General features: G+C 43.5%; 1 protein-coding gene across 1 annotated transcript; it reads right to left on the bottom strand.

Moving 5' to 3' along the window:
* Positions 1-2,633: 2,633 nt before the first annotated feature.
* On the bottom strand, positions 2,634-4,960 carry gp1bb (glycoprotein Ib platelet subunit beta). The gene is made up of 2 exons (XM_033043571.1): positions 4,805-4,960; positions 2,634-4,141 (listed from the first exon to the last, which is right to left on the bottom strand). The coding sequence occupies exon 2, from the start codon at positions 4,130-4,132 to the stop codon at positions 3,575-3,577; it is 558 nt and encodes a 185-aa protein (XP_032899462.1). The 5' UTR covers positions 4,133-4,141; positions 4,805-4,960; the 3' UTR covers positions 2,634-3,574.
* Between the last annotated feature and the right edge of the window lie 7,509 nt (positions 4,961-12,469).

Here is a 12,469-nt window from a genome sequence, read left to right as displayed (position 1 = left end):
TGACGGATGGACACAAACTAGGGTGGATTTTGACAGGCAGATGATGGAGATACATAGGCGCGAGTCCAGGTGAGGTACAGGGGAGGGGGGGGCGAAACGGGGGAGGGGCAGAACGTATGAGGGGAGGGGTGTTAGAGGTTATCTAAAATTGGAGAATTCATTAACACTCCCACTCCCCCACACCGCGCTATCCCTGTGCTTCAGCTGGACGAACACCCATTTCTCTCCTCTTCCTCCACATCTTTCTCCCCTCCTCCTCTATATTCCTTCCTCTGGCTTCACAATAATCTCTGACCTTTATTCCAAACATCTGCCGACCAAAGACTCCCTCGTGTGTCCACCAGTCACTTGCCACGCGTTGTCCTGCCTCTCCTGTCACCCAGCTTTCTCTACCAATCCCCCCCCCCCCCCCCCCCCCCCCCCGCTCCCCCACCCCCACTACAATCCGTCCGATGATGAGTCTCGACCCGTAACGTCACCTATTCATGTTCTCCAGAGATGTTGCCTGACCCGGTGAGTTACTCCAGCACTTTGTGTCCTTTGGCGTCATCTGAACAGGAATGTGTAGATATTCAGATTGTGGGTTTTTATTCAGCTGTTGTTACCTTCGGCATTACGCGATCCTTAGGTATTTACCAGAATGTAAACTATTCGATATTTCTCATGAAAACCAATATTTTGGGTTGATCATAAATAGCGGACATATTACAAAATTCAATTCAAATGGCTATTTACAGACTTTCTTTCTCATATTAGGCATGTATATATCATACCAGATATAAACGTTCCATGCAATTACATTGCATTTTCAGCCCATTCTACGTTTTATTTGTTCTACATTCTGCTCCCCTTCCTCCGTCTCCTTTCAACTACATCTCTACCTCTGGCTTCCCATTTCACTATTCTTCTCCACTTACCTTACACCCATTGTCACTTTTTTTAAACCACTGTCCAGTGCCAGTGATATCACGGGCCATCTACCAGTCAAAGCTCTTCCATCTGCATCCACTTCAAAGGCCTCCCCCCCCCCCCCCCCCCCCCCCCCCCCGCCCAACACCTCTTTTTCCATTATCTCCGCCCCCCACCAGTCAGTCTGAAGAAGGTTCCAGACCCGAAACCTCGCCTATTCATGTCCTTCAGAGATTAGGTCAGGTCGGGGGGAGTTCCCCCGCCACGGGTACCATGTAATCCCGTACTATCTGCTCCATGGTCGGAGAGTCGGCGACTAAACCGTCTCCCCCACCTGGTTTGTGAGGTGTGGGGGGGGGGGGGCCCAGCTGGACCAAAAACAAGAGCGGTCAAAGGGGGGATGAGCTTCTAGCGAGCCAACGGCCATCCACACTTCAGTAGAAGTTGCGATCACAGTCGGACATAGCAGTGTAAGGAATGACGATAAAACACACACACACACCAAAATCCTATACTTCCAGCGGCGGAAGTCTGCAGGAACTGGAGGACAGAGATGTGCGGTGCGTCCGTCACCGTTCCAGTCGGAAACCAGCACCCACTGTGTTGCTAATGTTTTCAACGATGATAAATAAAATTAAAATAATAAAAGAGATGAATACTCTGAGTTACCGAGTTACTCCAGCACTTCGTGTTTTGCCCATTCCACCTATCAGTTCAAGAACCGTATTTATGATTCCCAGGAAACTCCTCCTTCCATATTACATTTAATTCTTCTATGGTATCTATTTGTTCCTTTGTATAATACAAAACCTGTGCAAGTGGAAACATGAAACAAAATCGGATAATGTTGACAGTATTCAACAAATAAGCCAATTGCACCGACGCGATAAAGACATAGATTTATCATTTTAAATCCATAACATTTAATCCAAACGCCATCGGTTTGTTGTAACATGTACAGATCTGTTGATTTGTAGTTTCCACAGATTGAAGAGTGTTTAATTTAATGTTAATATTTAATTAATATTTAAATATTTAATATTTTATTTAATATCACTTCTTCATGTCTGCTTGAACAAAATCGTGTACAATTTTTCTACATTGGATGTCTGTAACTCAAATAGCATATCGCGATGTCAGGATTGCTTAGCACAAATCAAACCCTGCAATGTCAGCCTGCAAGAACTGGCCAACTGATAGTTTTACTCTCGGGTGAAGCTATGTATAATGAGGAAAGTAAATGTTTGAGCGGAATGCTTCTTGTGTCTGCTTGTTGTATTGGGTATCCAAGATTGGGGTGCTTGACTTTAAGTTCCAACCTTCAATGGGAATGGATTAGGAATTATTTTCCCTCCCAGTTTTCACTTTTGTTGTGGTGTAAAAAAAAGCAATCAGTTACAGCGATGTCTCAGGGCCATGTCAATGGGACTGCAAAAAGTTGTTCAGGTACCTTTGGGTACCTGATCCAACAAGTTAGAGGATGAAGTTACTGGGCGTTCAGCCTTAACATACGAACAGCCGAGAAGAGAGTCAAGGTTCGAGATAGTGAATGTGGGCAATAGATGCAGGATGAGACTCATGCTATTTCTTAATAGTCTGTATTGGAACCGTGTTATGCCCCTGTCACACTTAGGAAACCTGAACGGAAACCTCTGGAGACTTTGCGCCCCATCCATGGTTTCCGTGCGGTTACCGGAGGTTGCAGGTGGTTGCCGGAGGTTGCAGCTAGTGGAAGCAGGTAGGGAGACTGACAAAAACCTCCGGGAACCGCACTGAAACCTTGGGTGGGGCGCAAGGTATCCAGAGGTTTCTGTTCAGGTTTCCGTTCAGGTTTCCTAAGTGGGACAGGGGCATTAAATAACTATTCGTCACAGAAGCGAATTGTTTGGATGAGAGAAGACAATGTTTGCTGCTGGTATTAAAGTAGGAAACCCAATAAATCACAACGAAAGAGGAAACGTATATAAGAACGTCTATAGACATGACTAATGGGCAATGGTGTGGCACTGCAGTAATACATTTTAATTCACGGGAGGTTTTAGGGGATGTGTTCATCGCAGGAGAGCCAATAGAATAGTAATGGGTTTAAAATATTTATATTATGGGTATAGAATGTATAGAATATGTAGCAGGGGAGTAAACGGATGATGCAATTGTGGAGTGAAGGATATTAAGGAGTTGACAAAATTTGAAGCGATCGGAGGAGGTGAAAGGCGGCACAATGGCACCGTGATAGTTGCTGCGCCAGAGGTCGATCCTGTCTGTACCTTCTCCCTGTGACCGCGTGGGGTTTGTCCGGGTGCTACGGTTTTCTCCCACACTCCAAAGACGTGCAGGTTTGCAGGTTTGCAGGTTAATTAGCTTGGGCAAAATTGTAAATTGTTCCTCTAGTGTGCAGGATATAACTAGTGTGCGGGGGTGATCGTTAGTCGGTGCGGACTCGTGAGCGGAAGGGCCTGTTTCCGCGCTGTATCTCTAAAGTCTAAAGTATAAAGAACAGCAAGGCAGAATTCCAGCATCGGCGCATTTAAAACAAGGGGCTTTTTTCCCCCGGCACTAACAAGAACTCATTGAGGGAAACAGCGGGTGTTCGGTCAAGAGTGCTGATCGGATAAATGGTTTTCAATTGACTATTTAGTCGATGGTAGTCCGAGTGACGACGAATTTACTTTGATGACCGAATGGCCTCTCCAGAAAGAGCCTCAAATCTCCTCAAAAACCTTATAACGAATATCAGAAGAATAGCCTGGATGGCGATAAAGACGACCAGTCCAATCTGACAGATCAGGACAATGCGACAGTACCAGTCATCACACGTAGCGATCACTTCATCCTCGGTTAGATACAGTATCCGCCTGCTCTGGAGCTCCGCGGGCGAGGAGCAGGTCAGCTGTTTATACGGGGACCGGTCTTCTTGTTTAAGAAGCCAAGATCTCAGGTATAAAATATTGCAATCGCATGTCCACGGGTTATTGTCCAACGACACAGACCTCAGGTGATGCAGAGTGTCGAAGAGCCCGTTGGGGATGGCAGAGAGTTTGTTGTTGCTCAGTCTGATTTCGGTGATGGTGTTCCCAAAGAGCCTGGGAATGGTGCTGACATTCAGCTCCTGGCCGCTGCAGTCCACAGAAGTCCCTGTGCAGCTGCACGCTTCTGGACACTGGAAGATCGCCACCCGAAGCAGGGAAAGAAATACAAGGAACGTTTCTCGCCGTCTCATCATTGTAATAACCTGCGGATGGAAGGGGTGGGGAACGTGGGAGAAAATAACAAGTTAGCCTGTAAAATAGATGGTGAAAGGGACGTTGATGTAAGGAAGACAACGATCAGGATCTGGTTCACAAGTGAAAGGTTGAGCGCTTATCTTAAAATGGTAATTAAGCAATAGTCGAACAGGATGGGTGGGTGGGTGGGGGAGAGAGAAGGGTGTGGAGGAAGCAGTCATGACATTATATTCAACATTTGGTCCTTGTGTTTCAAAGTTTCATTTAGGATGGGAGGATTTATTGTTCGGTCTGCAATGTCTTTGGATCACCGAGGACTGTGCACCTGGCGGGAACCTACATATCACTCGCGGCTGTAGCTCAGTAGATAACCCTCTGGTTTCCAGGCAGCTAGTCCATTGAACACATTTCAATAGAGAACAAATTGCACAATATTTTGCGACACAATACATTTCCGAGGCTGGCATCTTGAGCAAAAAATAAAAGCCTGGAGGAAGACAGCGGGTCAGGCGGCATTGGTGGATGAAAGGGCTGGAGTAATTCAGCAGGTCAGGCAGCATCCCGGGAGCGAGGACATGGATATGTGACATTTCGGGCCCAGACCGTTCCTCATATCCGACACTAGTCACCCGAGCATAGCGGTGTCGTTTGTTAAACGTTGACCAACTAACCTTTCGATCCTGCAGGGTCCTCACAGAATCACAGATGTTTTCCGTCTTGGGTGTATTTCCCACTTCCCTTGCAAAGATACCGTTGCTTCTCCTCTACTGATGTGCCAGGCAGGTTTGTCCCGCTGATCAGAACCAAAATACTTCTTTGCTAGTCGCCAACAGGAGAAGAAGCACAGGCATAGGATCAAGATTTTTTTAAAGCAACACAAGGTGAAACGTGATTTGGAGATCCTTTGGGACATCGTTTTTCCATCACATAACCATTGACGCCACACCAAAAAAATCAATGAACTGAAATGCCAGGATGAGGCAGCAATACAACGAGCCAGTCACTTTTATACTTTCTACAAGATAAATAAAAGATTTATACCACCGTTTCTTTCTTTTTTAAGTAGATATGGTACGAACCCCCCAGTTTATTCTGCATGACCCGTCGTTTCTGACTTGTATTCTGCAGCTGGTTGCATGTGTAAATTTAGTTGGAACTTTTGCGACTACTTTAGGATATTCCACTCCGAAATGTTGTTTTCATAAGCATGAGGATTTTGCGGCGCCGCAGAGGCGGATTGGCGACCGACTTGGGCTGCATCTTGGCGCATCCACTGGGGAAACGATTTTAGGGAGTTGTGTCTTGCGGGGTTCTAGCGGACCCCTGCTGAAGCTACCAGGCGACTTTAACCGTTTCCAAGCACATGTGTGAGAAATGCCACATAATTTGTCCAAGATCCTAATGTTTCGATTACAATAATAAATTTAACTAATATTTCATAGCTACACTACACGAATAAAAGGTTCCTTGAAGCATCACATTTTATACCATTGGTAATCAAGCTTGTCCGTTAAACAATAAAAAATCAAAAACGCTAATTCAATTTAATTGTTTATAACCGACCAAAAATCATTCGTAATGGAACTTGCTTCATTAAACCCCCCCCCCCCCCTCCCCCTCCTCCCCCCTCCCTCATCCCCCCTCTCCCTCCCACCCCCCCTGCCCTCTTCCTCCACCCCCCCCTCCCCATTTACCTTTCGGTGCCTTGACTTATATCCTAATGTTCAGCCTGTGTTCTCTACCGTAAAAGACGAGATTAAATAAATGCACAGGCGTGTGCAAGCATTTCACACCAAAGTAATTTTTAAAATTCAGTTCTTTTCAGTTTTGAGTGACCTCGTTAGGACGTCACAGCGACAGAGGATGCTGCCCCAGTTGATAAAGGGACAGGGGTGGCCGTAAACAGCTGGTTGGTTTGCAGCCCCACCCAGTATCGTGTTAAACGGCACGAAATCAGCAAAGCCCATCGAGTTCTCTCTTCTGTACAATTTCCAGTTTATCGGCTGGCTGGCTGCAAATTCATTGTTTGGTTCAGTAATAATTCCGAGAAACACGAAAATATCTTATGGCCTGACACCATCCCAAGCAAATCCGAATACAGCGAGCTGGAAAAAGCCGGCCAGTACAAGTTGGGACATGAATGAAAGTGTAAATTTGTAATATCCAAAATGTAAAATTGGATAGGCATATGGATGAGAAGGGAATGGAGGGTTATGGTATGAGTGCAGGCAGGTGGGACTAAGGGAAAAAAATTGTTCGGCGCGGACTTGTAGGGCCGAGATGGCCTGTTTCCGTGCTGTAATTGTTATATGGTTATATGGTTATATAGTAAAACCTGTGACCTCCGATGTCCCACAGCCCTCCGTGCGACTTCTTGCCGCTAACCGTGTGTCATTATCATCGGTTTTGAATAGTTGTTTGCTACCTACACGATGTGTTTCATTCTGTGTAAAACACCAGTAAATCCTTACCGAATACTGGTGCTCAACTCTGAATTCGGGAGGTATTGAGGGCCTTGGCCAAATTCGGCAAATGCACCTAGCCCACCATGCCAACTTGGTCAGTATGGCTAGGGTAGGCTGAAGGGCCTGTTTCCGTGATGTGTAGCTATGTGACTCCATAATTTGTGTAAGATCCCCTGTCCCACTTAGGAAACCTGAACAGAAACCTCTGGAGACTCTGCGCCCCACCCAAGGTTTCCATGCGGTTCCTGGAGGTTCCGGGACGTTTTTGTTAGTCTCCCTACCTGCTTCCACTACCTGCAACCTCTGGCAATCCCCTGCAACCTCCGGGAACCGTACGGACACCTTGGGTGGGGCGCAAAGTCTCCAGAGGCTTCCGTTCAGGTTTCCAAAGTGGGACGGGGGGGGGGCCTTGTGCATCCCCCCGTCAAACCACACAGCAGAGTATCCGGCCCAACTTGCTCATGCCGACAAAGGTGTCCCATCTACACTAGTCCCACCTGTCTGCATTTGATCCATATCCTCTAAGCTTTCTCTCTCCATATACCTGTCCAAAAGTTTTTTAAATGTCATTATAGTTACTGCCTTAACTACCTCCCCTGGCAGCTTATTCCACATCTGCACCCTCTGTGTGAAAAGGTTGCCCCTCTGATTCCTATTAAATCTTTCCCCTCTCATCTAAAACCTATGGCCTCTGCATCTTGATTCCCCTCATCTGGTTAAAAGACTCAGTGCATCTACCCCATCATTCCCCCTCATGATTTTGTACACCTCTAAGATCTCTTCTCATCTCCCTACGCTCCAAGGAATACAGTCCTACCCTGCCCAACATCTCCCTGTAACTCAGACCCTCAAGTCCTGGCAACATCCTTGTAAATCTTGTCTGCACTCCATTCAGGTTAACAATATCTTTGCTATAGCAGGGTGACTAAAACTGAACACAATACTCCAAATGTGGCCATCCCAGCACCTTGTACATAATATCTCAACTTCTGTACTCAATACCCGACTGTTGAAGGCCAATATACCGGGAGACTTCCTGACTTCTTGATCTACCTTTGACTCAATTTTCAAGGTACTATGTACCTACATTCCCTTGATCCCTCTGTTCCGCAACTCTCCACAGATCTCAACCATTTACTGTGAATGTGCTGCCTGGTTAAATTTCCCAAAGTGCATCACCTTACATTTATCTGCATTAAAGTTGCCCAACTGATCAAGATCCTGCTGTTACCTTTATTAACCATCTTTGCTATCTACAATATCACCCACTATAATGTCATCTGCAAATTTACTGATCCTGCCTTGTATGTTCTCATCCAAATTGTTGATATAAACTTCACCCTCATTAACAATCAGTACGGGAGCACCTCAAGGCTGCGTGCTCAGCCCCCAGCTCTACTCTATACTCATGACTCTGTAGCTGGACATAGTGCGAACTCCATCGTCAAGTTCGCCGATGACACCACTATTGTGGGACAAATTAGAGATGGTGATGACTCAGAGTATAGAAGTGAGATCGACCAATTGACCAAATGGTGCCAGCACAACAACCTGGCTCTCAATATCTGTAAAACCAAAGAACTGAGTGTGGACTTTGGAAGAGGAAGGATGAGGACCCACAATCTTATTTATATCAACGGGACGATAGTGGAGAGAGTCAAAAACTTCAAATTCCTGGGTGTGCATATTTCCGAAGATCTTTCCTGGACCCAGCACACTGGTGCAATTATAAGGTAAGCACATCAGCACAGCTACTTCCTGAGATGATTACGGAGATTTGATATGTCAAAGAGGATTCGCTTGAACTTCTACAGGTGCACAGTAGAGAGCATATAGTCTGATTGCATCATTGTCTGGTTCAGCAACTTGAACGTCCAGGAGGGGAAAAGACTGCAAAACTTTGTGAACACTGCCCACTCCATCACCGGTTCTGACTTCCCCACCATCGAAGGGATTTATCGGAGTCGCTGCCTCAAAAAAGCAGCCAACATCATCAGAGACACACATCGTCCTGGCCTCACATTCATTTCACCACTGCCATCGGGAAGAAGGTACAGGAGCCTGAAAACAGTAACGTCCAGGTTCAGAAACAGCTTCTTCCCTATAACCATCAGGCTATTAAACACTACAACCTCATATAGGCTCCGAACTATAATAGACTATTATTATTATTATTATTATTATTGTTGCACTGTTTTGTTTGTTTTTTGAATATGTGTATATATGGTATATATATGGGTATGTTGTGAGTATGTGTGTATATATACACATTAAGCTTTTCTTTTTTCTCTCTCATTTGTCATATCATACTGTGTTTGCATATTCAGTTGTGCTGCAGCACGTAAGAATTTCATTGTTCAATCTGGGACACATGACACTCTTGATTCTTGACTAAAGAGCAGTGGGCCCAGCGCCGATCCATGAGGCACACCACTAGTCACAGGTCGTCAGTCTGAAAAACAAACTTCCACAATCATTCTCTGCTTCCTTCCATGAAGCCAATTTTCTATCCAGTCAGCTAGCTCTCCCTAATCCCATGCGATCCATCATTCCAGTCTGCCATGTGGAGCTGCATCAAATGACTTGCTGACATCCATATAGGCAACTTCCACTGCTCTGCCCTCAGCAACATTTTTGGTTCCAGCTTCAAAAAAAATCAATGAGATTCATGAGACACAAACTCCCACGTACAAAACTGTGCTGACTATCCCTAATCAGTCCGTGTTTTAGTTTTTAGTTTAGTTTTAGAGATACAGTGCAGAAACTGACCTTTTGGCCCACCGAGTCCGTGCTGACCAGTGTCCATCTTCAATACAGAAGACACAGAAACCCTACTAGAAACATCAGAAAAAATGTGTTTAGCAAGAACAAGGAATTGAGGAAATAAGTATTGGTGAGCTTAAAAGCTGAAAATCTGAAGGACCCAAAGATCTATATCACAAAGTTCTGAAGGACAAGCTGTAGAGATTATATATCTTCAAAATTTCTGTGTTGTGAACCTATTTCTTATAGTTCAAAAAGTGAAAATGTGACAACACTGTCCAAAAACAAGGATTGACTAGTCCGCTGGCTTAAGTGGTAAGGGATAATACTAGAATTTATAATAAATTATGTATTAACAAATTTCATTGAAAAAAATGAATCAGATTGTCAAAGTCAGGGTGACCTATGAAAAGAAGATCACTTTTGTCTGGAGTTATTTGCGATGCAATGAAAGAACTGGTAAAGAGGAACCAACGGATATGTGGTGAATGGGTTTTTGATAAATCCCACACTGAAAATTGGTCAACCAAATTAGAGTACATGAAATTGTGAGCAAATACTGACAGAGATTGAGAATTGGTTATCAACAGAAAGCTGAGAGTGAGTATACATAAATCCTTCTCATGTTAGACACAAAATGCTGGAGTAACTCAGTGGGTGAGGCAGCATCTCGGGAGAGAATCCTTCTCATGTTGGCGTGTTACGACTGTTGGGATCCACTGAGGTTGCAGCTTGAGGTCTCATCTTCTCACGATCTATGTCAACAATTTGGCCGAGTGGACCAAATGACATATTTTAAAGTTTGGTGTTAACGCAAAACTAAGCAGTGTCACGGTGGCGCAATGGTAGAGTTGCTGCCTCACAGCGAATGCAGTGCCGGAGACCCGGGTTCGATCCCGACTATGAGTGCTGTCTATAGGGAGTTTGTACGTTCTCCCCGTGACCAGTGTGGGTTTTCTCCGAGATCTTCGGTTTCCTCCCACACTCCAAAGACGTACAGGTTTGTAGGTTAATTGGCTTGATAAATGTCAAAAATTGTCACTAGTGGGAGTAGGATAGTGTTTATGTGCGGGACTCGCTGGTTGACATGGACCCGGTGGGCCGAAGGGCCTATTTCCACGCGGTATCTCTAAACTAAACTAAGCAAGCGTGGAGGTGAATGTAAGAAGATTTAGAGGGGAATAAAGCTATGTTGAGTGAATGGGCAAGAACATGGCAGATGGAGTATCATGTGAAGAAATTTAAGTTTGCACACTCTGGTGCACAAAGAGAAATCCAGAATTGCTTTAAATTATGAAAATTTGGGAAGTGCAGAACTGTATCAAAATGTGCTTGTACACAAGTGAAAGGCAATTAACCCAACACTGAATGCCGACATGATGGTGTATCAAGTGATTAGGAATGCAAATGCTTTGTAAACCTTTGTTTCAAATTCATGTAAACGTAAGAGTAAGGAGGTCTTATTGTATTGTATATAATCTTGGTATGACTGCATTTATGCAGCTTCGGTGTCCTTATGTGCTCATGTCTCTGGGTGAAAATTGAATTCACATGGAAATGCAGGGAATGAAGGCATATAGATCACATGCAGACAGAGGTAATTCGTTTAACTTGACATCATGTTCAGCATGAACATTGTGGGCTGTAGGGTCTGTTTCTATACTGTACTTTTCTATATTTTATGTTCTAAGGTTGGAATGTTACCAACTGAGACACGAATAACCTCATCAATGGCCCTGCCTTCACTCCACTCTCACTCTTCATCTCATATGATGGGAGATTGCTTGTCAGGTATCTGTAACATTTGTGACATCTGGACTGGAGTACACTGCATAGTATTGATCTCCTCATGTAAGGATGGTAACACTGGAAACAGATTAGGGAAGATTTACAGACACTGAAACCTGGAATGAAAGGCTATTTTATGAGGAAAACTTTCAACAGATTAGACTATAAACAGTGACCCATAAGGATTCCATACTGCACTGCTATGGATAAAACAAAACTTCTCATTAGCTAAAAATAGACAATGACAAAATTCCACATATTATGGGTGATTCTATTCCTATATGTGTTTTGAAAGATCACTCTGTGAAAACACGCTTTATGAAGATATAACCATAAAACTAATTTGTTTTACCCAGTGTTTCCAAAGACATAGCAATTTTCTGGAGATAGAGATGAATGTGTTAGTGTTTCATTTAATCCCTGCTGAACAAAACACAATGATTAAGGGTCTATTTTTAAAGTCAGCCACCCTACATCATATATGCCTTATTTTTATGTACAGTTTTTGAATCATAAACATGTTGATCTCCTCAAGGAACCCTTCATAATATGAATGCAAGTAGAATAGTCAATTTCCAAATTACCACATCATATCTCATACATTCATAGGTAGAATGATCAATTAAAATTATTGTCATTTGCTGTTAGTTTCCAATAATTTGCTTTGTCATAGAATTCCTTAGGTTAAATTTTTAATAAACCACTGATCTTTTTTAATGATGCCTCCCTTCTAAATGCAAAATCCAAAAATATTCTTGATATATTTACATATTGTCAGGAATTCCAATTCAGTTTTTGTTCCATCTGCAAAACTGTAGAAGTTTTTATCAAAAGTAAAGATTGCAGTTTTATTTAAAATTAAGGCAACATTTTCTTTAATTTATATATATATATATATTTTCCTTCCATAGTAATGCTTTCTTCCTTTTGAAACTACAGGTTATTTGTTTTTTTTGTTCCTTGTCTAGTTTAGGACAAAGGCTATAATATACTTGGCACATAGTCTTGGCTTTTAGTTCAAAAGCAGCTTATCAATATTGCTGGCTGCAAATGAACAACAAGTCAATGTAGCAGTGTAGATGAGTTGGCAGTTTTTCAACCATTTTATCTCTGTCTCCCTGCTGGAGCTTGGCATGAAAAACAAGTGTTTCTAATAGATTTTAAGTCTTTGCAGAGCCTGACAGCAATTGTCACTTTCATGCTGTCCTTAAAGCACACCAATTATTGGAATAAGGGCAGTATTTTAATAACACGAGGGCAAGCATTACAGTTGGGGATACAAGCTCTGAAATCTATTTTAAAACAAATATAAGCCTCCGT

Source organism: Amblyraja radiata, chromosome 25 (genome assembly GCF_010909765.2).
Source record: "Amblyraja radiata isolate CabotCenter1 chromosome 25, sAmbRad1.1.pri, whole genome shotgun sequence".
In the NCBI taxonomy this organism is placed as follows: Eukaryota; Metazoa; Chordata; class Chondrichthyes; order Rajiformes; family Rajidae; genus Amblyraja; species Amblyraja radiata.
Note: the sequence above shows the minus strand (reverse complement) of the source record. Positions and strands in the feature narration are given on the sequence as shown.

What these genes read in the sequence shown, in the direction of transcription:
- gp1bb (XM_033043571.1), bottom strand. Translation starts at nt 4,132, where the DNA reads ATGATGAGACGGCGAGAAACGTTCCTTGTATTTCTTTCCCTGCTTCGG.